Source organism: Panicum virgatum, chromosome 5K (genome assembly GCF_016808335.1).
Source record: "Panicum virgatum strain AP13 chromosome 5K, P.virgatum_v5, whole genome shotgun sequence".
Classification (NCBI taxonomy): Eukaryota; Viridiplantae; Streptophyta; class Magnoliopsida; order Poales; family Poaceae; genus Panicum; species Panicum virgatum.
In genome coordinates, this window is record NC_053140.1 from 2202171 (window position 1) to 2229974 (window position 27804).

The 27804-nt window shown below is 44.6% G+C and overlaps 1 protein-coding gene across 9 annotated transcripts; it reads right to left on the bottom strand.

The window, feature by feature from the left end:
- Positions 1–4792: 4792 nt before the first annotated feature.
- LOC120705613 (probable pre-mRNA-splicing factor ATP-dependent RNA helicase DEAH9) lies at positions 4793–18976 on the bottom strand. 9 transcript variants are annotated; one of them, XR_005688012.1, is made up of 25 exons: positions 18775–18976; positions 18514–18658; positions 17752–17826; positions 16965–17054; positions 15704–15783; positions 15215–15284; positions 15033–15118; positions 14586–14655; positions 14410–14505; positions 13452–13557; positions 12458–12504; positions 12279–12362; positions 12148–12201; positions 11431–11531; positions 11066–11156; positions 10374–10538; positions 8982–9071; positions 8826–8897; positions 8175–8273; positions 7957–8043; positions 7434–7487; positions 6392–6471; positions 6151–6308; positions 5466–5556; positions 4793–5273 (listed from the first exon to the last, which is right to left on the bottom strand). XR_005688012.1 is itself a non-coding variant. In XM_039990055.1 (24 exons), exons 1-23 carry the CDS (start codon positions 18885–18887, stop codon positions 6161–6163), a joined length of 2103 nt encoding a protein of 700 aa, XP_039845989.1. In that variant the 5' UTR covers positions 18888–18976; the 3' UTR covers positions 4793–5273; positions 6151–6160. The 9 variants fall into 9 exon arrangements, 5 of the variants coding, with proteins under 5 accessions (XP_039845989.1, XP_039845990.1, XP_039845985.1 ...); XR_005688011.1 differs by having other exon boundaries at positions 4793–5319; XR_005688010.1 differs by having other exon boundaries at positions 5466–5574.
- Positions 18977–27804: the final 8828 nt, after the last annotated feature.

The following is a 27804-nucleotide window of genomic DNA, read 5'->3' on the forward strand; positions in this document are numbered from 1 at the left end:
TGCGAGCTGGAACTACGGAGTAGTACTCCGTAGAATAGAAGCGGACGCGACGCGTAACATTCTTTACGTGGCGTGCTACAGGTGCCCCTGTACGCTTTCCATGTGACACTTTTTTTTTCTTTAGATTTAATAAAATACTATATAAAATATGGTAAGCCAAAGCGACTCCGGATCTATAAATGACAGTAGGCAAATATCTTGTAGGGGCCCCACGTGGCAAGTGGGTGTGTGTCCATTTTGGGCTTCACTTTTAAATTCTGTTTTGTGGTTTAAGTGCTTGAACTTATTGGTTGGCCACACATATGTACAAATGGGGAGGTGAGATATCTTGTGATTATTGACACATGAGACGTTTGACAACAAGAAAATGACAAGTAAGGATGAAAACGAAAAAAATCTTGTCCGAATTTGTATATTTATCCCGCCTATTTACGTATTTAGGGAGAAACATTGAATGGGATTAGAAGCGAAAAGGGGTGTATCCCGTCCGTATTTGCGGGATCCTTTTTCATTCGGGATGGCCCCATATTAGTTTCATATTTGTAGAATTCGGAAATAATTTATTATACACACCATATGTTCTCTCTTGTTTCTCAACATCAATCGGTACACTTTTCGAATTTAAACATAGGAAACATGAAGCCTTAATTATATATTTTTAAAATAGTTTGCGTAGAAGAGTGCGCAATGTTATAATCATGCAAGGTGAATGGTGATTAAACAATAATGCATTTTGGTTTTCCAGTTCCTATCCATTTTCGTAACCCAATATTCCGTTTTCACTCCCGTTCCCGGTTATTTCTTTTCCGCTTCTGCTTCCCGAATAGTAACTAAAGGGATATGTACAGATACGCAGCCCTATAAATGTCTATCTGATGGAGACCCATTTTTCAGCTTGCAAACCACAGATTGCAGTTACGAAGACGCTAGTAATAAGGAATGGGCCCCCGTGAGATCGTGCAGGCTACCAACTCACACGCGACATGTCAACCCAGCGGAAAATAATCGAGCCGCCGCGGCACCACCTCGCAACGTCGCCGACACCGTGGCGGATGGCACGCTGCAGCCGATTGGGCACTCAGATCTGCTCTCGCTCGCTGGGTCACTCTCTCTGCTGTGACCTGTGAGCGATCCGGATAGGCACAAAGCTTGGCCAACGGTGCGGCCGTACTGTACCGAGTGGCACTCGGTAGTACTCGTACTCCAAGTGGGCCCACCGCCCACCCCGGCCCCACCTGACAATCGGGAGCCGCCGGGGGGGGGGGGGGGGCGAAAATGGGGTTCCGCGCATCTGATGAGATCATCTCGTGCCACGAATTGGGCGACGAAGCTACCATCCGAGCCACGTGGACAGCCTCACGCCCCCGGGCCCACGCTCATGCACGAGAGCGTTATTTTATGAGGCTGATGAATGGTTGATCGGGAGTCGGTGATCGATCCATCAGCAAAGAGCTTACTACTGTACGGAATAGCTTGTATGCTCTCAAGAGATTAGCAAAGAAAGAAAAAAAAAAGAAGTTGCTCTCATGTACTCCCTCCATCCTCAAATATAAATCATTCTGGGATTCAAAATTTGTCCTAAAATGTAAGTCACTCTAGGTTGAGAGTGGATCCAACCATCTTAATTGTGCATCATTTTCGGGTCTTTCCCAATAGGAAGATGTGCATGAAACCATGTAGAGGGAGGTACATATGGGGGAGGTGCATGGGAAAAGGCATGCTAGTTTAATTAGCACATTCCCGATGCTTAATAATTAGGGATAGAAGAGTCTTTTCTACACAACCATAATCTGTCCTAAAAACTTTAGAATGACTTATATTTGATGACGGAGGGAGTACTTATTATGACCATGCATCATGGGGTAACAGCTAGCGAGCTGCTTCTGCTTGCCTGAGCTTAGCAACCCCGCTGGTTCAGATCGGTGTCACTGACCAGAGTTTTTTTTACCGACCGGTCGGATGAAACCACCGCCGTCCGGTTCCGGTAAACCAGACCGGTTTGACCGGTTACCGGAAAAAATCGGCCAAATTCAAATTCCAAACAAAAAACGACAGTTCAACCGGTTTCCACCGGTTAGCCGACCGGTTAGGTCCTTAAACCGCTTCGGTTTGAGTGGTAACCGGGGCGTTGAACAAAAAAACCGACGGTAGTCTTCCCAAGATTGCTCTGTCCACGCCGATGTTGTCTCCCATTCCTGAACTAACATAATGTAAAAATGGGGATCTTCCCATTCGTACACCCATCTCGTCGGTGGCTGCATGCTGATGTCAGGTATGGGATAGTAAAAAGAGTGCGAGGTATCGCTGTAGGAGGAAGAAGAATACTGTGGAGTGTCGTAGTCCGTTGGTCCAACCGTTCTCCTCTGCGATTGCGGTACTCCATGGTCGGGGGCCCATTTTTTATTTTTCTTTTTTGTTTAACTTCAAATGCCCGCAAAATATACTAAATGAACGAATATTTGAAAAAATTCGACATCATTAGATTCGTCGCAACTTGAAGTATTTTTAGGAATTTTTTTGATAATTTTTCATTTTTTTGAATTCAAATTTTAAGTTTTGAATTGGGACGGTTTGAAACTGGCCGGTACCGGAACCGGTCCAGACCGGTAACCACGCGGACCGGTTCCGGTCGGTAAAAAAACCCTGTCACTGACAGGCCAGATTAAGCTACGCAAGCACATTTTGACCATGGCTAACTAAACCAACACTAATCACCAACGGATTCCACACCTGCCAGATTTGAATAAACCAGCCGGTCGCTTTCTGTCGCTACCAGTCATCGTTCATGGCCTTTCTAGATAGATCACATTGGATTCAATCGGAGCCTGCCGCTCCGGATGGGCGCAGCTTGAGAGTGGGACAGATGGGGCTTGCGCGCGAAAGGCTGCCTGTCGCTCGCAGCTTTGGTTGGAAAAGAAGAGATCAGGTCATGCTTATCAGAAAGAAAAGGGCCCCTCCGGATTATATTAAACCCTAATCAGTGTTGGATCCGCGGAGTGGCCGCGTTGTTCGAAGAAGAATTGAGGGGCGACGAAGCTACCATCCGAGCCACGTGGGATAGCCATGCTCATGCACGAGAGCGTTATTTTATGAGGCTGATGAATGATTGATCATCAGGAGTCGGTGATCGATCCATCAGCCAAGAGCTTTACTACTACTGCGCGGAGTAGCTTTTGTGTGCCCTCAAAGGATTAACAAAAAAAAATGAAGCTGCTCTCATGTACTTATTATGACCATGCATCATGGGGTAACAGCAAGCGAGGTGCTTCTGCTTGCCTGAGCTTATTAGCAACCCCTGCTGGTTCAGATCGCTGTCACTGACCGGGGCCAGATTAGGCCACGCAAGCACATTTTGACCAGCATGGCTAACTAAACCACCACTAATCGCCAACGGATTCCACACCTGCCAGATTTGAATACACCAGCCGGTCGCTTTCTGTTGCTACCAGTCATCGTTCAAGGCCTTTCTAGCTAGATCACATTGGATTCAATCGGAGCCTGCCACTCCGGATGGGCGCAGCTTGAGAGTGAGACAGATGGGGCTTTGGAAGCAACTAGCCTGCATGTCGCTCGCAGCTTTGGTTGGAAAAGAAGAGATCAGGTCATGCTTATCAGAAAGAAAAGGGGCCCTCCGGATTATATTAAACCCTAATCAGTGTTGGATCCGCGGAGTGGCCGCGTTGCGCGCGCGAAGAATTCCGGTGTTGCCGATCGTGCTGGCGCCCGTTTCTGACTACTTATATGCAGGCGTTGTTATTTAGTGTTTACTATCCATAATTCCAGACGTCATGTGTGGAAACTGGAAAGAGAATAGTAATTAATATAGAACGACATGCCTGGCCAGCCCGCTAGTCAGAGTGATAGTGGCGTCCATGGACCATGGCGTATGCTTAAATGTTGTTTAGGTTTGAACAGGCAATAATGCTACGTGCTGATCATAAGGGTTTATATGAAAATTTTAAAAATTATGATGATCAAGTGACTTCCCAGTTTTGCAGGACGTTCTGAGCTTGCGGCGCGTATGAATAGCACGTGCTGATCATAAGCATTTCTCCAAGAAAAAAAAAAGGAATCAGGCTTGTACGTGCCTTCCTTTGTTCCTACAGCAGCAATCGCTAGCTTAGGCCTAGGCTAGCTAACCATTATTATCTCTCTTCCTGCCAACTTGCCACGACAAAATGAGTGGCACGACGAAGCAGCTACCCATCCAACGTTAACGCATTGACACCGGTGGCAGCGGCACGTCGCCTTTGAAGCTTTGATTTGCTCACCATAATAATCCTAATTTCTGTAACCAAATTGCACGAAAGTGTACAAGGCCGTAAAATCCCGGGTTCACACGACACGAGTGGGCAACCGGCCCCGGGTTGAAAGGACAAGAAAAGGAAAAGGGATGGCTTTGCTGCCGTTTAACTGTCGCTGTGGGGACAAGGTCATGTCTATCCTCTACTTTTGTCGGCAGTGACTTTGTGCTGATCCATGGAACTGTGCCACAGCAAAACCATGCGCGGCTTGGGTTTCTTCACGCGCGTCCTCCGCGGCCGCGGGGCACGCGAACGCCACTGGGTCGGTGAACCCGCCCACGCGGGGTCGCCGCGCTGTGCGGGCGGGACGGGGAAGAAGGGCAGAGGGCATGTTCGGGTTCAGACGACAGGTCATTTCTCTGTGCAGGAGACATCAATCTTGATCACATCACATTACTCTCCACTTTTCACTATTTCATAGTACTAGCTCACATCCCCGAATGCCGAAAGGGAGCTAATCGTTTCAGAAAGGGACCGCCCACCAGCACTAAGGTCTGAGGATAGGTGGACTGGGATCCAAATCGAAAGGTTTTAAGATTCTTAAATACGAATACAAATAAAGTTAAAACCACATCGCAAAATTGAGGTGCCACGTTACTGACAGGTACCTAGGCGCAGTGGGCGGAGTGCTCTTTCTATAAAAAAACAAAAGGTTGCATACTCAACCAAGGGACATTCAGTAAAAAATTAATACTCATCAGAAGAGCACTAGATACCATGCGGACTGCTGACTCTTTAGGTTTTCGGGATCTAGCAAATCTAACTTGTTCTTTACCTCGTGCTCAAGACAATCTCATGATATGGAGTGTGTTGGATTCTCCACTTGTCAAAGCAGGTACAAGCAGGCTTGCAAAAAGGTGGACATCATCGTTTGTTTAACGGAGATATTTAGAGCCCACAGGACTCCTTTCTTCCCTTCTTGATACTACTATAGTGCTTGGTGATTTGCTCATTCTAAAACGAATAGTCCTATAGTATGATGAAAATGGACTAGATGAGCTGTAACCTTGTTTCCCTGTTATATCAATAGAAATAGATATAGGTGCCGTTCAGAAAAAAAGGGTTTGATCAGAAAATTCTGGCAAAACATAAAAAAAAATTAAGAAACTTTTGGCAACCATCTGCATGGAGCTTGGAAGAAGCATACAGTAACAAGTTAACCTCAAGTAACAACAGATATTGCCATCTTCAGGAATGTGCAGCGAAAATAACTGCCTTCTGAAAATTCTCAGCCAATCGGTTATTCCAGGAGCTGCAGCCAAGCAATTTCCTATTCAATGATATCTGATTTAACTTTCCACTCACATTTCTTTCATCTCTTCAACGATTTTTCAACTTACAGTATCAAATTCCAAGCAGGATAAACATGTAAACTGATAAGAATGATTCTAACAAGGCATGTTTTACCTAAGCAATGTCCCATAACTACTGGAGTAGGATAACGCCACAAGAGTTGGGCATATCCTTTGCATTAGTAAAAGTGTGTCACTAAGAAAGTAAAGCTCTCTAACAAAACAAAACAAAACAAAGTGTAGCACTGTTCTATAAATTAGTGTACGCACAGATCAGCCAGTAATCAAGCATATACTTAGTCTGACAGCAATACACTCTGGACCTCCAGTTGATTACTGTTAAAGCACGTGCTTTTAGTAAAGCAAGCCATTCTGCTCTACATAATAGCACCAAGCTGAACTAATAAAACCGGTGGCTTTGTATCCAACCTTAGCCAATAAGCAACTGGGAAAAAAGGTGTAAACACCTTGAGTCTTGCCATTAAGTCATTGTTAAAACTTTACACCATTGTTGAATGTAAGGAAAAGACAACTGAGTAACCAAAAGAAATTACCAGAGTTATGTTAGTGGAGAGCTGGATTGGGTGCTCGGAACTGATAAAAATGTGGTGCAGCTTCTGTAAGCCATGACGGTTCAATGGCAATAACATTTCGCATGTAGTGCTTGTCGGTGGAAACAAGAGACTGGTAAACAACCCACTTTGGATTGACCCTAAAATGCAATAATGGTGTCATGAAAGGTATAATTTGAAAAAAACAAGTGTTCATGAAATATAAAATTATTACTGAGCTCACCTAAAGAGAACTGAAGATGGATGAATGTACACTTCTTGTGATGTCCTAAGCGTCTTATACATTCCATTTTGGCTGTATTCCTATATAACAGAGAAAGTCATTAGGGTCACTGAAAATCAAACGCGAGTTACTTAGATGCATGCTGTCGATAAACTGCTCTCTGGGATAAAGGGAAAACGAATGCGGAACGCATGCTAACTACAGAAGAGTTTAATATAATTCATATTATTGCAATGTCCTACAGACAGCAGCTAACTATTTTTGGTGGCAGAATAAAGAACCTTCTGAAATCTCAACACCATGCATCTGCACAGCAAAACCAGCATACTCGAGTGTCGTGGGTAAGGATGATACTTTCAAGATATCAGATACAAATGGAAATGTTGCATTTTTTCTTTCTTTCTTTTGTTCAGGCTACGGTAAGCAACCGAGGAGGCTGGATACGGATCAGCCACCTCACAAAATAAGCAAGGGAAAGGCTGCCTAGGAATTCCCTTAACCAGACTCCACCTTTTGTGCGAGCTTTCAGCACAGGTCAACCTTTTTGTGGTAAGCAACCGAGAAGGTGAAAGTGTAACTGGAAAATGTGTTGACCCATACATATACAGCATTTGGTCAGCTAAGGGATCAACTTTAGGACAAACATACAACCATAAGTACAAAGAAAAAGAATCACAAACATCAGATAGAGACATGGTGTGGGCAAGGAAAGCTGAAGAAACGCACTGTCCAACTTGAGACAGGTTAGCTAGGCAGGCCAGCTCAGTAAAGCCCCAGCTGACTCAGGTGAAATTCATTCCCAATCAGTAGGCCTGTCGACAGTGACCAAATATCCTTTGGAATGTTTTCTCAATCAGACTGGAAAGTAGCTGTCAATTCGCTGATGCACGGATAAAGATTTACAGGCCCAAATCATATACTAGATGTTTGTAGGGATTGAGAAATAAACTAAACTTTCACTAGAAGTTAGATATATTAGAGACCACCCAATCTGCTTGGTAATGTAATAGATAACACCACATTGATTAAATAGAGAAAATACCTCCAGATGACATGCATTAGCAAATGAACCGGCAATAATGGCCTTTCTAACAGCCTACAAAATATCGGGATAGTAATGGAGTAAGCACAAGCACATGGGTATTTTTTATAGCTAACAAAAAATACATTAGGATACAATTAAAAGCACTTCAGATAAGCATAACAGTGAGAGGAATGTGTAAATAACATGTTCTATATAAAAAAGATAGAAAACGGACAGCAGCAAAGAAAATATGAGCTAGTATAATGGTGATAGCAGTAGGCATGTCCCTTAACCAATATATACTATCCTCTGAGTTTGGCTATTTGAACAGTGCTTCATTACTCAGAGCCTAGGGCCAAACAGGTGTGTTGGATGCCACCTCGGTCACACAACTGTCCTGATTGCTGGCCTAGGGTGAGAGGATGACCTTGGCAGTCAAAGGAAGACCAGCCACAGGGGAGCAAGGTCTTGCTGGGTGGAATAAATTAGACCTGATATGCACAAAATAATGATGCCAAAACTAGTTCGAAGTTCATCATACCTGCATATCTCTGTCACATGATTTCAACGGTATTCCAAAACCCTTCACTATCCTGAGAAGCTGGCCCCTAATTTCAACGACTTTCTTCTGCGGCAATGAGAAAAAAGATGTATTTTGAAACGTGTGCGCACACTTGGAACAACGGGAGAACAGCATAGTTTTGGATAGTGCAAGATTCCTAATTTAAAAAATCATAACCTTATGTAGTGAATACATACCAATGCTTGGTAATTCAAAAAGTTCTTGTAACACCATTGGCTAGATTTTCCAGACTGGTGAAATCCTTTGTAGATATTCAGAAATGTTACATGATCTCCCTGTGGTAGAACATACAATCAGGACATAAGAAAATATGATTAACCAACCAAGAGCAAATACAGACAAAGCACATACTTCTATGAAACACACGTCGGAAAGCACTCTAAAAAATATGGATATTCTAGCAATGATGCTAATCTGAAATCCAAGTTTTGAGATAGAAGAAGAAAAAGAAATGACTTATCCAAATTCTAATGAGGAGGAGGAGCAATCAACCTATCACCAGTATCAGCTTGCTGATCCCACAGCATCAGTGCAAATGAAGCATCAGAAAAGACACACGCTTTAAGCAGCGTAATGCATTGAGGAGTTTGCTCAAATGTCAAAAGAAAAGTGTGTCTCTAATTTAAAAAAAGCAATTAGGAACAGGTAAATTAATTTCAAACAATTTTTTTATGGTGTAATATTGTTTTACTGTCATCAATGGGTGTCCCATGGTACGTGACCTCAGTAAGCAGAGCACTAATATAAGTGTCAATATTAACAGCTACGTGACATCAGGGTTCCTGACTAATAAAACAATAGAAATGTGGAAAGTTGATTCTGCAAACCTCAGCAGCAGCAAATCGAAGCTTGGCTTCATCAAATTCCTTCTTCACTCCCCTCAAAGAAACCCACACAGACTGCATAAACCAGTAGGTATCAGAACAATAGCAAGATTAAAATAGCGCAAGAAAAGGAAAAGTATCTGAGATACAAATTCTAACTTGAACAGATAGAAATGATGCTATGGTCAATATCTCATCAGAGCATCCAAAATCATTTGCTGACAAGATCATTTTTGAAATCATGGGGTCCTGCAAGAAATTATTATGTTACTGTACATATTAACATGTCAACTTGGGCAAATAATGTTCTTCAGCACAACTGTAAGAATAAAAGAGCATACTGAAAAGGCAAGCGTCAAAACACATAAAAATGGCCAACAGAGCGGCATGACTTTCAGGCTTTCAGCTGCTTTCAGAATGTTGTTGGTCAAGTTCAACAAGTAACAATGTGCATCATATGAGCATAAATAAATAATTAAAACATTAGAAGTGTCATCTGGAAAAAAAAATAGTATACAACAACAATTGCTCAAAAAGCTTAGCCACAAAGTAAAACATGTCACTATTGGATGCATGCCTGCATCACATACTTCACACTACATAGCATATCTGTTAACAGAGCTTAACTGGCAGTCTGCCAGGCAAAAATATATAAGCAACAACCTGAAAAGCATTATGCTGAAATAACAATTGAAAAAAAAACGCATGTCCCTGTTTTTATTTCAAAATATTTATCATTTTTCTTTGCAATTAAGCAATGACCTTAATATTAGTATAGGCCTTGTTTTCCTTTGAAATCTTTCATTCCAAATAAAGATATTCATATAACACACAATCACTTTATCCTGCTAAATAAATACATCTGTGAGAGCTAGCAGCATTCTGAATTTCTGATTACTTCCTAAGAAGTTTTCAATTAACTACATTTATTGTAACATCTGTTTAACAGCCAGATTAGCCTTTTTAGTACCCAAATTATTGTGCTACTGCAGTAACAATCAAACATAGTTGAAATTTCCAGGAAGAGACAGTCAGACAAAAGTTTGACCACTCTAGAGCACATCAACCACAATTTAATTGAATTTAGGGTTTTCCTTGCAGGATTTTTAGGGTCCTATGTATTCTTTTTTTTTCTTTCTAGAAATACATGAGTAACTCTGAAACTCAAATATTAGTAGTCCACAAATGATACCAGTTGGTGGAAGTGCTTTAGACTCGCTAAACAGAAACCCAAGAATAAGCAGACTTGACACAGTTGCCGTGGTAGGATTGCCAGGGTATTATGGCAACCAGGACTTGCCAAAGCAACTATTCCATAATCATATTATAGAGGGTTCAGAACATTCCCTTACACATGGAGTTATCTTTTTCTTGAATACGCAGGAGAGCTGCATATCGTTGTATAAAGGAGAACAAATGGTCCAATTACAGTAAAACCACACCTCACCTTGGACCAGAGTGAGGGTAGCATAGAGAGAACACAAAAAGAGATGTTACAGATAAGATGCACACATGGAGTTATCAGCAGGATAAGTACTAAGCTGCACATACCAGAGGGATCTCAGCAACTTGGAAACCAATGGGTACTGTCAATTTGGCATCTTCATCAAGGATTCCTAGGGAGAATAGAACTTCGAGAGCCCGAATCATTGCCTCCGGGGATGGAGAAGCTGGCCAATCAAAGCCAAGAATGTTGTCTATGCCTAGGGCTTTTAACTGCCACCATGGAAGTAGATTGCAATGCATTATATTTGTTAACTTCAGTGAGAAGAAAATTATTCACAAAGCCATAAAGTTTATTTGAAGGCACCATGATAGCTATATGCTTAACAATTAATAGTTGTTGTCTTATCTTCTGTTAAGAAACCAACAGCAACTTCAATAATTCGCATCATAAATGCCAGAATGCAGAAAACAATTCAATTATAAATGCATGCTTCAATCCAAACTTTCCAAAAAGAAAAGAAAATGAGACTGGTTCTCTATGGTGCGCATTACGTTTTTGTTGGAATTTATTTGGTTACATGCAGCAGATATAAGCATAATCTTTGTATAATAGCATATTAGCACATTTATACCAAAAGAAATGGAACAATACCACATTCAATCCATGTCTTTTATAGAGCCACATATAAGACAACATAAGCAATGAAAGGTAGGGTGCACAAAAACATCACTGTGCAGTATATATATTATATATAATATAACTATAAAAGAATAAGGATACAGATAAACCAAGTTACCTGTATGACGCAGGAAACCAAGTTGGACCTTTGCATTTCTGGAATTCCTTCTGACTGCATTTCATTAAGATAATATTCCTCTGTATAAAGCCTGCAGGAGATATCAAGAAATTACAAGATGTACAAAGACAGTGAAAATCTAACTCAATGAGAAAGTGTAACACATACGTAGGTCATTTACTTTGAAAATATTTATACGATTTTTAATGTTTTAACCTCTATATCAGCAAAATATATTCAAAATCAGTAATAATGAAATTACGCCAGCACATGATTGCCATCAGATGATGAGAACCATAAATCAACATCATGGTTTGTAATAACAAAAAATAATAATAATATTTCCATAACAAAACATCACCTACCGAAAGCACTTCCCAGGTCGCACCCTTCCAGCTCTGCCTGCTCGTTGCCTTGCAGAAGCCTTTGATATTGGTGCAACAACTAAACTCTCGATATCAGAAATCTAAGCCCAAAATTAGATGCAGTGTCACAAAAAAAAGACTCCCAACAAATATTAAGAGTCTACACCAACCAATAAAATCCCTCTTTTTTTAAATTGTCAGATCTAATCAACCTTCAAAAGAGGTGAAGGGAAATACTGAGAATGAGTAACACAAAGGTGCGTGATAAATAGCTTTTCAGAATATTAGGTGTTTTACTGTTTTAGAGTCAATTGATCCTAGCTACTCTTACACGTTGGCATGCTTAAGATTTTACACAACTCCTATTGGAAGGGTGAAGCATAGAAGTATTCAATAACAGCAACATAGTATCTTTTACAAGCAAAACTATAACTCTAGCAAACAAGAGAAGGGGCCTGAATTTACTCATGAGGAATGCCTTTACAGATATTGATTAGGATTTGAAATCCAATAACTCTCATTCTTGCATACCAAGTATTGAGCACATAAAAAGTTAGAATCTGAAGGTTATTGCACTAGTAGGCATGTTCACTTCAAATATTCAATGAAAAGGGAACAAAAAGTAAAGTTATATCTATGACAGGCAGAGTCAGTGCTAAAGTCAAGTTCAGAAGAAATGATGAACTATTTGTCATAGAAAATAGAAATGTAAAGTACCGGATTATAACACTTCTGCTTGGAAAATCCACTATCAACAACATACACCACACCCTGCAAAACAGAGAAAGAATCAATAATACAGTTACAATCAACTGGTATTTGTTATCCTAACCATGCACATGCAGTACCTCCAAAGTCAATGACGTCTCGGCAATGTTGGTTGACAACACAACTTTTCTTTTTCCTCTTGAAGTAGGAGCGAAAATGAGATCCTAGAAAGCCAAAGAGAAACAGACAGAGTCAACTTGGAGATGGAGTGGTGCCAATTGGAGCATCACTTATTGCTAAAACTAATGCAATTACTTACTTGATCTCCACGCGGAAGACCAGAGTACAAGGGCAAAATCAGCAAGTCTGAAAGTTGAAGCAATCTGGATGCATTAGAAACCAAAATTTACAACCGCAACTCCGCAAGCAGAATGCAATTTGACAAGTAGATTTGCCCCAGAGCCATGTGGGGACTCAAATACCAGTTGCGGGCTCAGACTGGCCGTGAACTGGGCCATGAATAGGCTATGCCCTTATCTTTAACTAGTTTGGCGACTTGCTTCATGGTCATATTAGTGGTTATAGTTCCTAAGGGCCTGATTGGTTGGCTGCATGCAGCTTAACCAGGCCCGTCGGATGCAGGCTCCGTGTGTTTGGTTTCCTGGTCCACTCCCTCGACCAGGCTGCACGCATGCAAAAGGCTGCTCTCGGCCAGGCTCCAGAGGAACGAGGGAATGACTGTTTCCCTGGAGCCAGGCTCCGCTGCTGCAAGCGCGAGCGCATGGGTATGCGTATGGGAGAACGTGCAGACACAAAAAATCACTTTTGCACTAGAAGTGCGAGCAACCAAACAGCGTCTGAACCGAGCCTGTATACAGGCGTGCGCACACCAATCAAGCAGCTCTAGCACCTGGCGAGACTGGCCACAGCGGGCCTCTACGCAGCATGCGAGCCAGGCTGTTGGCTATCCGCAAACCAATCAGGCCCTAAAGATCCAGTTTGTTAGCCTCGTTTCTTATGGCTGACCTATCAAGGCTGTCAGATCTATTTCCTTAATCAATAGTAGAAAAAACTCACTCACTCACTCCCCCCTTCCTGTGTGTCCCAAATTCTGGAATCACATCCAAACCATGAGGGAGGTAGCTGGCAAGAGACAGGTGCAACACCTCCCTCTTACCAACTGCAATATCAGTCCCTTCTATGTAAGCAGGTAACTACAGCCCATTCACTTCCAGAACATCATCCCCTGGTCATGATTAGTAGTATTAACCTATTAGTTCAATATTTTCTACGATGCTGAGAGAATAAATTACCCAAATAGTGTCTTCCAAGGTGCTGAATTTCTTCATTCAGCAACTTAACAGCAGCGTCTATGTCATCCTGACCAGTTAAGAATACCAAGATATCCCCTGGTGGTTCCTGAAAAAAAAAACGTTAAGTGATGACAAAGCAATGCTATTAGATTAACCGGGGCTTTATCAGCACAATAACAAGAAAGATAGCAGCTCCTTATATACTTCGGAAACTAAAAAACTGTAAAAAGGGATCAGGAAACCATGATGGTTTATCAGTGCTACAATGGCATCGCTTAAGACTTTCATTAACTACTTTGCCTGACAGTGTAACCTCATAGCTGATGAAAGGCTGGCTGGCCAGACCTTTTATGTTAGGTGAATAATTAAATTAGACAGATGTTAATTACAAGGATAAGAAAACAGCCTTTCCTTTCTTTACTCAAATTGCTTCACCCAGAAATATTTCGACAAGTTATCTTTTAATACCCAGAAAACACCTTGTGTGGGAAATTCCGCACTGGGTATGCCCTTTTTTATCTTTTGATCACAAGCAGTCTTTATTAGATGTTTATATCTTATGAACTTTGTAGCAGGAATGTATGTTTATTGTGGCAGTCAGGTTATAACTTGAGTGCCAATGCTTTAAGACGAGCATGTGATTGCAAACAAAACTAGTTCTACAGGTCACATATAGTGACGCAGTTGAAAAGCACACATACATACAAATCAGAAATCACCTACAAAGTTTATGTTAGCTTCAGAGTTCCATCTAAGATCTAAAACAAATGTGAATAACCTTGACCTTTGTTTTGTTAAGTTGACAAACAGCCTAACAGAAATAACTAACATACCAAACAAATCAAATAAATCTAGGAAACAAAGGAAACTGAAGTTGCAAATCATCAAATGTATGACATTAGGAAGCATAATAGCCAAATTTAATCTAATTTTCGCCAAACAGCAAGAAGCGAATAACCTTTTCATGAATAAGAAGTACAGTATTCACAGCAGCCCGTAAGTAGTCTGAGACAGGTTCTTCAACATAATGAATTTCCACGGTGTATCCTTTACCCTGTAGTGACAAATTATGTCTTTATTAATAAAAGGGCTCACATTCTCCCATGTGTATCTCATCTCAAAAGGAGAACATACTTCAACAGAAAGTATAGCAGGTTCTGGGTTGGGCAAATCATCAGAAGACCCGAGCAAGGAATTCTTCCGCCTGTGTGTGAAATCAAATACAAAGATCAGGATCACACTAACTTTATAGCAGAAAAGGAGCGTGTCACTGCATGTGATGGACATAAACGATGTTTCAACACCAGTCACCAATGCATGCATCAGAGTTACAACTGAATGCAGTTGATAAATAGAATTTTCGGTGGATTCGCCATGGCAAGAACTTTATCTTTTTCATTAAAACAAACAAACAGTGAACACAGCCACATTGCATGAGATTCCTGCTGATACCAGTATGCTTATTTATGCCATGTATCCTGGATCCATAGATAGGCAATGTGCTCGTTTCACTTGGCAGGTTATACACAAAAACAACAACATCCAGCCAGGAAGAAATGAAAATTATTGATAAGGATTGACCTAATGTTGAAGAAAGTTGACATTGATCTTGCTTCAATTGTTGCAGAGGAGATGATCAGACGCAGCTCGGGCCGGCGACGCTGAATCTGATTTATCCATGTAAACATACAGCCATTGTGGAAATAAAAATATTATTCGCACACATTAAGAGGAAGCCAACTCTGTATTCAAGAGAGGCTAACCTTTTTCAGGAGTCCCAGCAACATATCAGTTGAGATGGATCTTTCATGAGCTTCATCCACCATAATTACACTAATAGAACAGAAAAACGTGGATCAATATGAGAACAAAGAGAGTTGGCATGTTTCACAAATATAAGTTCATATAGGTTTGTTCTAAGTAAAACAATTTTAACTCTGACCATCTATATTTAAAAAAATTTATAGATTCACATTAATATAAAAATTGCTTTTATAATTATAACTCTGACCATCTACGTACTGCTTGTCAAAGTTAAAAAAAATGACTTAGGAAAAAATTAGATGGACTTAACTTTGCGAAGTAATTATTAATGGATTTTCTCCCAACAGAAAGTAAATTTTACACCATTATGAACCAACCAATATATATTCAGGGCATCAAAGAGAGTCACGTGTACAATTGGATCAGACATGGTTGAGTATTTTCCTGTCACAAAGTAAGCTATTGAGGCTTCAAGCATACGAACATACCTATATTTGGTAAGAAGAGGATCTTCCATCATTTCTCTAATCAATACCCCATCTGTGAGAAATTTTATCATGGTCATACCCTGAGAAACCAGGTGGACATAAGCATATTTGAGTATTCTGCTTTGATACCCAAATTAGTACTCAACCATGTTTTCAAATCGTCTAGTCGGACCTAGTCGCCTTGGGACTGATCAGACGACTAGTCGCGATTAGTCGTCGATCAGGCCGATTAGTCGAGCCTAGTCGGTCCTAGTCGTCTGCCTAGTCGTCCTAGTGTCCCAGGACCGATATGATATATGTACTACATATTACTTAATAAAAAGCAAGCATGAAGGCAACAATGATGGTGGAAGTGTATGTGCGGGAACACTTCCACAGCTCTGTGGCATCGATCCACATCTGCACATACACATAACACTAAGCAGAGGAGAGAAAGAAGCTAGAAGAATAGCAAGCAAGAGGGGAATCGGAGCTCGAGTATGAGCAGACAGTAAAGCAGGGGAGGGGAGAGCACAGAGAAGAAGCACGAGCAGATAGTGAAGCAGGGGAGGGGAGAGCACAGAGAAGAAGCATGCCACTTACCGTCGGAGGAAGAGGAGGTCATCTTCAGGTGCTGATGCTGGTGGCAGCCTTGCAGAACGCCGGCGCCCAAGGCCTGGCGGAGGCGGAGGCAGAGCCAAGAACTTAGGAAGCGGAAGAAAGAGGGTCGTCGGCCGCCGGGTCTTGCCAGCTGCGCCGGCGGACGTGCAGCAGGCGGCGGCGATCCACGGGGCGGCGCAATTTTGGGCGGGGCAGCGCGATTTTGGCGCGGATTTGGCGGGCGGCGGCGGACGACGCTCGTAGTCTGGAGGAGCGGGCGGACGGTCGTGGTCTGGAGCTGGGAGCTGCTGTGTCTGACTCTATATACCTAAAACCTAATGGGCCGCCTCTCCAGCCCACCACCGGCCCAAGCCCACAACGCAAAATAGCCCACCACCAACTCGTGGTCTGATCGTTTTTCTAGCTGATCGGCGCGACTAATCGCGATTAGACGACGACTAATCGGACGACTAGAAAACTAGTCGCTCCAACCTAATCGGTGCCCCTTATCGAGGTCCATGGACCGATAAGCCCGACTAATCGCGACTAATCGCGATTAGTCGGACGACTAGATAACATGGGTACTCAAATCAACAAATCAAAACTGTAGGCATGTTAATGTGTTTCATATTGCCAGCTTCATATAAACAAAACTAACGCAAGGAACAAAAATCAATGATACCGGATTTGTTTGATCTTCAAATCGGATTGTATAACCAACTTCTTCTCCAAGTTTCACGCCTACTTCTTCAGCTACCCTTGATGCAACCGTCTGTTCAAATTACTAGGATGAGTTGAAATAGCAATGTTACGAAGAAAAAAGGAAAGGAGAAACTTCTGCATATATAACAGGAATACTATGCGATAACAATGTGTCAGACTAGTAAAATGTGCAGTTAGCATCCATCATGCAAGTCAATCATAATATTCTACAAATTGATTGCTCTAGAGTGGGTTCTACGAAAACTATGATCAGATGAATACATTTTCAGCATAGAAGTTCCCAGTGCTGAATTGGTAAGTAGAGTATTTCCTCAGTAGGCATCATGTTAACAGGATATAATCAGAAGTTGAAATACCATTCAGCAAATAATGTTCAAAGGGAAATAACTATAAGTAAAAGGTTCAGACATCGAATACTAAAATATTTATCCAGACCATGGATGTTTGACGAGTAATTGCAGAATCAGGACATGGTAAACCTGATCACAAAAATTCAGCTTGGCAGTTATTCTTAGTGGAAGTGCCACACTAAGGCCCAAGTACAACACAGTTGGAAGTATTAGCCACCCGAAGAATGTGCAAAATGAGCAAGACTGTGGCATTATAAAAGCCAAAACAGAATGCTTTGTGTACTCGAAAATATAGCATTCAACATGCATTCATCAGACGATAAAACAAAATGGCCTGGTTTTGAATAAATAGTTTGCACAAGCACAACTAAATGAAGAATAAAAAGCACTTGATACCTGCACAGCCAATCGCCTGGGCTGAGTGCATCCAATAAGTCGACCACCATCAGCCCAACCAGCCTCCTTAAGGTACTGATTTGAAATACAATGAAGTTAGTGATGAAACATAGGAAGACAGCCATAAATTATATTCAGATTACAGTTGCGCTTTGGAGTTCTTGCTGTCTCTCTGGCTCGTGTTTGTTTCTTTTCCTGCCTTTTAGCTTATCTCTAATCCAGGTGAGTGTATACTAGTGTTCAAGTTCACTACAAGATATAGTTTTGATGTTGATATGTATAGTTCTTACGACTAGCACATAGAATCTGAAGAAGCTTACTAGATTCAGAGTCAGTCACTTTTTGACAGCAATTTAGAAAACCACAGACATTATTACAACAACAGCAGATGCAGGCTCTCACCAACTGCAACAATGGTAGCTGGTAAACACTACAAGGGGGCATGAACCAAATGCAGAACGGAGGAATCCATATCACGCTGCGTATGCCAATCTCCCACGCAAGATTTTTGGGGATTCGGAACAGAATTATCACAAATGTGTTGTGTACACGTTAAGCAAGCATAACCATCGACCTCGTCACTTTAAACCACCCTAAGAATGTTGCCACATCAAGTAGCATTTGACGCTTGTGGGGTGAACTGGCGGCTAACTTGCACCAGCTGGTCGACTGAACGCCTAGTGGGAAGGCGTAGCACAAAAATGTTATCCAATCGTCCTACACACCCCGAGGCGTTAAATTAAAGACCACTTGCGAAAGTACCTGAGGGATCTGTGTGGACTTGCCACTGCCTGTCTCGCCGACGACGATGGTGGTGGCGTGCCTCTCCACCAGGTAGAGGATGGCCTTACGGTACTTGTACACCGGCAGCCGCTGCCGCTGCCTCTCCAAGCTCGCGTACCCAAAGCTGCCGCCAAACACAACCAAAGCAACAGCAGCACACCCAGTCTCAGATTTTGACACACCAAGCAACGAATGCGGGGACAAGGGGGGAAGGGGAGGGTTTAGGGTTTGGGACCGCACCCAGAGGAGGATGCGGAGCTGGTGGAGGAGGGGAGGAAGATAACCCCGCCCTCCTCGTCGTCGACGAGTAGGGTGCTGGGCTTCTCCGACCCCGGCTTCCAGAACCTGGACATGGCCGCCCCCGACTCTGATGCCTGGCGACGAGGGCGCGGCTGGCGGTTGGAGAAGTGGGGAGGAGCGGGGACGGCGAGACCGCGAGAGAAGGGGGGACTCTAGTCCCGTCCAGCGGAAAAGCACGGCCCATTGTCCCACCGCTCGGGCCTTTCACGCAGCCCACTACCGGTAGTGTTTTTCTGCTCCTTTTCTTTTGAGCATTGTTTAAGAAATCCGTTTTACTATTCAACATGCGCTCATAATCTCAAAAAAAAATCAACATGCGCTCAACCATCTTCTTAGTTTCCTTTAAAAACAATCTTATTTTACAGTAGCTTGTAAACATAAAACCCACATGGAACTGAATTGATCAGGCTCCTTGTGTGATAGAACCTGCCATGGAAATTTGAGTTCTAGACTCGATGTGTGTGTGTGTGCTCATATTGTTCTGTTTTATTTCATGAAAATGAAATCAAATTGCCCTCTCAAGTATGCTTGAAGTCTAGATAACCTCCTAAGCTACTTTTTTACTCAATTTACTCCTAGAACTATGTCAAGTAATCTATTTTTTTGCGGATAGTAAATTGGTCCAATTTACCATGGTTATCTTTTTTTTTTCCTTTTATCCACGCACGCGTGGGTTGAAAACTCATAAGTGTGATTTTTTTTTAAAAAAACTGCCGATAATGAATCACTCTGTTGGCTGCATCCAGCCAACAGTGTTTTTCTCTCATACCAAACCAGCACCCACCAGCAGCCACCAGGCAGCCAGCAGTACTTTTCTCTCACGACAAATCAGCACCAGCAACCAGCGACAACACAACGAACCACTATGAATAAAGCATCCTATAAGGTCAATTAGTCGGTAGCTGTAGTTAATTGGCGAGCGCGTGCCGCCTTTCACATCTTTCTATCGATGGAAGGGACGTTTCATTTTAAAGGCCGACGCGACGCATCCCAATTAAAATAAATAAATTGGCGACCGATCGATTTGCCATGCATGCAATGCAAGCATATGCACATCGCCCTCGTCATCATTTAATTTGCTTTTCCGTGTGGTTGCACGGCAACAAGGTGACCCCGAATTGAAACTGATGATACGTAGCGCAGACCACGTTTGGCGTGGCTTCGGATGGCTCCGGCTCCCACTGATGATTAAGGGTGTGTTCGGTAGAATTCCGGCTCCTTTAAAAACGGTCCTGGCTCTGATTTTGTTGGTGGAGCGGTTTTTATGGTGGAGCTGAAACCGTTTTGGCAAAACAGCTACATCTATTTTTTTAAAATATAAATAAAATATGAAATGATCATAATACCCTCTTCTCCTTTTTTCATTTTCTTCCTATTTTCTTTTTTTTTTCTCTCCACCTTATCCTTCTTCACGGGCTCACGGGCCGCACCAGCCTCCATGCTCGTCTTCGGCCTCCTCGGAGCCCGCAAGCCGCCTCCACGGCAGCTGCCCTGCGCACCTCCCGCACAGGCCGCAGCTGGCCTCGCCCGCTGCCGCGCGGCCTCGGCAGCCGGCCGCGCCATCCGCCGCCCGCAGCTGCCCTCGTCCGCCGCGCACGCCTCACGCAGCTCGCCCCGCCCGCCGCCGCGCGGCCTCGGCCGCCGGCCGCGCCATCCGCCGCCCGCAGCTGGCCTCGTCCGCCGCGCACGCCTCCCGCCGCTCGCCCCGCCCGCCGCCACGCGGCCTCCGGCAGCCGGCCGCGTCATCCGCCACCCGGCTTGCCATAGCCGCAGCGCCTTAAGGAAGCGGATCGTGCAAAGTGACCGGGGCAACGCGGGAGGAGGCGAGCGCAGCGAAACCGGGGGCAAAGATGATAGTCGCGATGAAGCAGCCGGAGGAGCCACGCGGAGCTACGTTTTGGGGCTCCTCCTCGCGTGTGGAAGCCGCGTGGGGCTCCAAGGACAGCTTCACGCTGGGAGCTGGTGCAAAATACACCGTTTGGTAGAGCTCCAGCTGGAGCTCGTTTTGGAGCCGGAGCCGGAGCTATGCCAAAAAGAGCCTAGTTACTAGTGGTACTGTGTTCATGCACTGTTCATCAAATCCGTTTTTCTATCCCCTATCCTTCTCTCACACAGCCGAAGCCCTTTTTGTGGCTTCTCCGGCTCCGCGCTACACTGTCACTACGGTGCCAGACTTATCTCTTTGATGATCCATTCTACTGGACGTTGAGACAAGGCAAGAAGAAGATAACTGGCAATAGCTGGCACGGCATGGGGTAAGGGGGGCTGTTCGGCTGATCCAGTGAATAGTGTTCAGCTGGTAGAATGAATAGTATTATGTGGGAGGAGATAAGCCGAGACAACCCGAAATTGGATCAGCCGAACAGCCCCAAGAACAAAAGCCAGAGAGATTGCGGCAATGCTGAGTATGTAGCTGTATGCTGTGTCTCCGTGTGTGGTGCTTGATACGGTTTCTTCTTCTTCGGCTGTGTTTAGTTTCAAAATTTCTCTCTCCAAATTTTACTATTCATCTATCACATCAAATCTTTTGTCTCGTACATGGAGCATTAAATGTAGGTAAATAAAAAAACTAATTATATAGTTTTGATGTACATGACGAGACGAATCTTTTGAGCCTAGTTAGATCATGATAGGACAACAATTATCACAAGCAAACGAAAAGTGCTACAATGTGCTATAGTGTTCGATGTGATTTTGTTACCACCATTTTACGAATCTAAACACTGCCTTCTTCTGCTGCTGCTGAAGAAAAGTGATCATACGGTTTGCTGCTGTCAGACTGGGTTCGAAGACGTCGACGATGTACTGATCGACGCGGTCAGAACACGTGGGTATCGTACGTACGGTATGCGTGTAGTAAAATTAAAGGTGCATGCCGGTGGGCCTACCCTGGCTGGCCTCGCGGTACTAGTGCGCACATGCATCACGGATGCAAAGCAAATGGGAGTGGGAGGGAGGGTTGGTGAAGGGCTGGAAATGAGATGGGTGGGTTCAAGATTTTGACTTTGTGTATTCAAAATTTTTGATAGGTTCAATTTTTTAACAGCCTAGTACGGATTCATAATTTATAATTAAGTACTAACATCATAAAATTTATCATAACTTGAAACTGTTCAATATATATAGATAATAGATGTACTAAATAATAAATATATCAAGGAGCGACATCTCAAATATATAGAGAATAAAATCATAAAATAGCCTAACAACATTGATAAGAAAGCTTACAAATTACAGTGTTAAGTTGTTTCTTCTTCGCAGCAGGTTCTTTATAGATGGAATAACATTCTCCGGATCAGGTTGTCCCTTCTTTGCAGTAGCTCTTTCCAAGAAAGACCTCAAATCTGCAGTAGCACTACCACTCTTCCTCCTCATGCTTCAGACTTCACTTGGGTTCTACAAAATCAAGAAATGCTCACTACATCACTGCTCTGTTCCATTGTCACAAATTCCAGAGAAATGAAATAGCAATTAGCACAATTATCTTACCAATTCTCAATTGTGAGTTTCTGGCAAGCCACCTCCACCTGCCCGCCGTGAGGTCTGCAAAGCACAAGCCGTAGCTGAGTACGAGAGTAGCCGAGGGGCGAGTGCTGCGCTGGTGCACCACACTCGCTGCCCTCCGCGGGGCGCGGCTCTACTGCTCCGCACCTCCGCTTCCGAGCAGGACCGCCGGCCACCATGGGCCCGTGGCCGCACAGCGCTCAACGAGCCGAGCCGCATCACGCAGCGCTTCGCGCTCGCTACCGCTCGCCCGCGCCGCTGCTGCCGCAGGCCGCCCAGCTCGGGTTAGCCGGCCGCCACTGCTGTGAGCGCCTGCGCCTAGCCGGCGCCGGTCTGCTCGTGCCTTCGAGCTTCGCGTCGCGGCCTCTCGTCTTGCCGCGCCTGGTGCCTGCGTGTCCGCCACCGCCCACTGGCTTGCCGCACCCTCGCCGCGCCGCGCCGCTAGGGTTAGCTGCTGCTGCTCGGCTGTTCGTGCCACGTAGATGTCGACCTGACGCTGAGGGAGAGGGTGTGGGAGGAGGGGGCGATAGGGGACTGGGGTGGGGCGGTGAGGAGGCCTGGGGGATAAGATGGCAGGCCAATTGGGCTGTTATTTGGGTTGCTCGGCCCATTTCGGGGAAGAATACTGAGATCACGAGATTTTCTCTTTTTTCTCATTTTTTTGAATATACATACATGTATACACTATATCTACTTGTTTTTTTCCTCAAAATAATAGGTATTCAGGTGAATGCCTTTGAATTCAATGGGGGCCGCCCCTGGCCGCAGGGGTCGCCATGCGTAGCTAAAACTAGCCACGCTCGCCGTCGCAGCGGTGTACTAGTACTCTACTCATCAGGGAAGAGCACCGACGACGAGCAGAGGGATCTAGCGAGTAGCTGGCTAGAGCTGCAGGTAGGAGTGGCAAAGGGCCCAATATTTTGAACTAAAAAATCTAAGAGCCAGGCTCTAAAAGGTCCAGACTCTAATTTTATATAATTTTTTGTTGAACTGTGAAGAGGCCACTAGGACCATAGGCCATTATCACCACTAGCTGCAGGACGGAGGAGGAGGCTAGGCCCCCGGCGCTGCAGGAGAAGAGTGTGGGCGCGTGTGTCTGATCGATGTCCCCCCCCCCCGGCCAGGGGCGGAGGCAGCACTGGGTCTAGGGGGCTCCAGCGCCCCTAGACTCCAAAAAACCATGGAGCCCCCCTTGAGCTCCCCCTCAAATTTTTTAGAAGAAAGGATGAGGAAGAAGGAGAGGAAGAAGAAAGAGAAAGAGAGGAAGAAAAAATCTGCCCTCCTTCAACCATTTCTGGATCCGCCACGGCCCCGGCCTGTACGTGGCCCGTTGCGTGCATGCAGTAGCCTGCCTCGTCGATCAAGAATCGATTGATATTGAAGATTATGCATGGTGGCCTGGCCCCCGCGCCCCGCCTGCCGATGGGGCCCAATGTGCAGCCGTTGCTTAGCTTTCTGTCCTCTCCTCCTCCTCCTCCCTAATCATCTCCACATGCAATGCAACCGTACGTCGTCTGGATCATCGGTTTCATTTCTTTGTGTTTTTCTCTTGATTCTTGGCGAAGAAGCACGCAAACGACAAACAGTACATGGTCGACAACACTATACTCCCTCCGTATCGTAAAATAAGTCGCTTCAGACATCGATATCGATACGTACGGTTTCCAAAATATTTTGACTAATAACTTTTTACTATAAAAGATTTATAAAATATACTAAACATATTTTTTTTTACAAAACTGCATTTCAAGATGAATCTGCTTATATATTTTTTATGTTTTCAAACTTAATCCAAATTTTTTTTACTTATAGTCAAAGTTCAAAATATTTGATTTAAGATGAAATATTTAAATTAAAAGACAAACTCAAAGCGACGTTCTTTACAATATGAATGGAGTATGTACGTATCACGGTGTGGTCTATATATATATATATATATAGTGCATGATCGATCGAGAGCCGCCTGCATGCATGCAGCGAGCTGTGTGCCTGTGTGCGGCATGCATGATGCATATGTGGCTAAGCAAGCTAAGGTCGTACGGCCGGGAGGGAACGGGGCTGCTGCGTGCTGCCTGCTGGTGCTGCCCGTCCGTCGACGTGGCCGCGCCCGGTCTCATGAGAGAGAGGCCGCCGCCGGTCGGGAATGGGATGCACGCTACCTCTGCTTCTCGGCGCCAACTTGCGGCACGTGCATTATCATCAGTACCGCGCGCCAAGTCAGCCGCGGGGACGGGTTCCTGCCGGCGCGATCATGGCTGGTTGGTGCGGACCTGGTATATGATCATGATGCTGATCATCACTCGCATCGCATCACATGCATGATGATGACGCGGACATGCATGCATGCAGATCGACAAATCAAGCCATACACTAGCTAGCTCTGATCTCTCGGCTCTCGCTCGCTCCCAGTTGTCAAGTTCGTGGCTAGCTCTGCCGCCCCCTCACCCTAATGCATGGCGCCCTGCACACACTGGCGCAAGCATGCACACCACCTATCCATCGATTCGGCACCCAACAAACGCGTGCACGCGCTGCACATCATACGCTGCGTCTCGAGCTCGATCTGCTGTGCGCATCGCCCGGATCATCATCAGAGCTCAATCGGAGGAGGAGCGGAGCCGCCCAACAACCGCAGGCGGCAGCAAATGCGGAACAGGGCGCGCGGGCGACGAGCTAGCTGGACGCGTCCATGCTCCGCGGCTTTGCGCAGCTAGCGTACGTCCACGGCCACGGGTGGCGCGTTTTTGGAAGCTCCATCCGATCCGCCGGATCTATCATATCCCAGGGCCCGCTACTGCAAATGCAAGTTGCTGCTGCCGGCCGCCGGCCGGTGATCATTGATCAATGCATGCGATCGGTCGATCGAGCTGCATGCCGCGGCAGCAGCAGTTAATAATTTCGGCTCCGGCCGCCGGGCCTCCTGGCTGCTGATGCTGGCCGCCATTGAAACGGAAAAGGTCCGGGCCGGCAATCCGTGATCATCAGGAGACGGCATGCAGAGGTGGGCGACGATCCATCATCATATTGAGAGAGCAGATCAACAAAAGGAGCGAGGGAGGAGAGGCATGCATGGTGAGATAGATGATCGAGCAGCATGCATGTGTGGCGCATGTGGCGGATCATGGCTCGGCGCCTCCGCGGGGACCAGAGCCAACAGGAGACGGGACGGAGGGGAGAGGGATCAGGATGGAGAGCGCGATGATCTCGATCGAGAGGAGGATATATGTTGGCGTGTTGGTGTGCGCGGCCGCAAAAAGCGGCACATGCACATGGAGTATCAAGCTACTAGTAGCTATCTTCTTATTATTATTCTTCTTCCTTCCTTTCTCCATCATCCTTTGTTTATTTGCAGTCCTCCCTCCCTTCAAAATAGCAAATTGTATTGTTCCAAAAAACTACAAATTGTTTTGACTATGTACCATAAATTTCACAGTATAATTTAGAATGAAGGGAGTAGTAGCACTTAGGATTTAACGCTAAGTGATATATGGGGAGCGAGATCTCTCCGGTTACGTTACATGGCACGAAAAAAAAGAATTTGTGAGCAGCGTTACATTTTGAGGTGCATAGATGCATGATGATGATCACTCTAATACTCTATACACACACAGTACAGGTTCTTTTTCAGAAAATGGAACGCTGAATATATTTTCTGCATGTGGTCGGTGCACGCATTCCAGTATGTATATATACGCGCAAATTTAACACTACTTGAATAATCTATGCAAGCAGTAACGAGCACTGTTGAACAGTATACTTGGCTAGCTGGGCAAGCAGTGGGCTGGCGTGCATGCATAGCCAACATGAAGACAGTAGTGGTGGTAGCTAGATCCGGATCGAAGGACGCGTACCGGCTGGATCGGAGCTACAGACAAGCCGATCCCAAAACTCGGTGGATCTCATGCATTTGTGTCCTGCATTGCATTTGTAGCGATCGATCAACCTGCGCTGCTTTGTTTGTCTCAACCCTCGAGCACGCACGCACTAATAAAAAATATTCAGAGGCAGGTAAAAATATTTTTAGGGGCCGATGCGGTATCTCCTCCTACTGGAAATCGATTTATAGGAACGAATAATGTACCTGTCCGAAACTGATTTCTGAGCAACGGGTCATGACGGATCATAGCATGACCCGTATTGCTTCAAATCAATATTCAGAAAATAAAAAAGTAGAAAAATAGAAAATAGCAAAAGAAAAAATATCGCAGCTAGCTAGCCATCACCAAAAACTCCTCTAATATCAGGGTACAATTTTTTTTTGACAAAATATGCACGCATGTGTAAACTGATATTCAAGCCGCGTACCTCAAGGCTCACGCGTATCTTGCTCTCCACCACACTAGACATAGCGGTGAGCTGGTTACTACTACAGATCGGGTCATTTGTCCCGGTTCCAAAGGGCTATTTGTCCCGGTTTTGGAACCGAGATTCGGCTGCCTCCCGGGTGGTAGAACCGGGACAAAATGTCCCTCGCGCTAAAAAATCTTTGCGCCCTGTGGGATTCGAACCCAAGACCTATTGCCTAGCGCATAGCTTCCTTGCCAACTCACCTAAGTAGTACATGTGACTCAGTAAAGAATAACTCCATTTTAAACTATCACGTGGAGGGACCTTTTGTCCGGGTTGGTAACACCAACCGGGACGGGTTGGTGTTACCAACTGGGATAAAAAGGGTTGGGCCTTTTATCCCGAGTGGAGCCACCAACCGGGACAAAAGGGGGACTTTTTGTCCGGGTTGGTACCTCCAACCGGGACAAAAGGCCCATGTCCCCCCCCCCCCCGCTGGCCCGGCTAGACTTTGGACCCGGGACAAAAGCCACTTATTATCCCGGGCCCAAAGACAACCGGAACAAATGGCCTGGAACAAAGGCCTATTCTGTAATAGTGGGTAGGACTTAGAGCAACTCCAGCAGACCCTCTAAACAACCCTCTATCTCAAGTTTAGAGGGGTTAAACAAAAAGATGCACTCCAGCAGACCCCCTACTAATAAGCCCTCTATTTTGAGAAGGTATCCAAATTCCCTCCTCCATCCTCCATTTCTAGGGAGTCTCTAGTGAGCCCTCTGTTAGGGAATAGAACTGAGGGTTATTATTGGAGTTGAAGTAAATTTGAAAACTCCTAAAAAAATAGAGCCAACTCCTATTTAGCATTTGAAGGGTATGATTTTGTGGCTACTGCTGGAGTTGGTCTTAGGAGCTATGTCCCCCTTCTTTAACAAAAATCCAACGCAAATAATTTATTGATGAAATTAGATCTAATTTATGTAGAAAATCAATGCAAATTGTCTGGCCCCTTCTGATTGTCTCTCCAATTCTGCCAGCGATGGTGGCAGAGCGTGGAATGGAGCCGGATTAAGCCATGGTAGCTTGCAGCAACAAGTACGTCGCTCAACTAAACAACGACCTGGCTCGGCTGGCTGTCGAATTTTTGGGGAAATTGGTTCAGTAGCACTCAAAGATCACGAC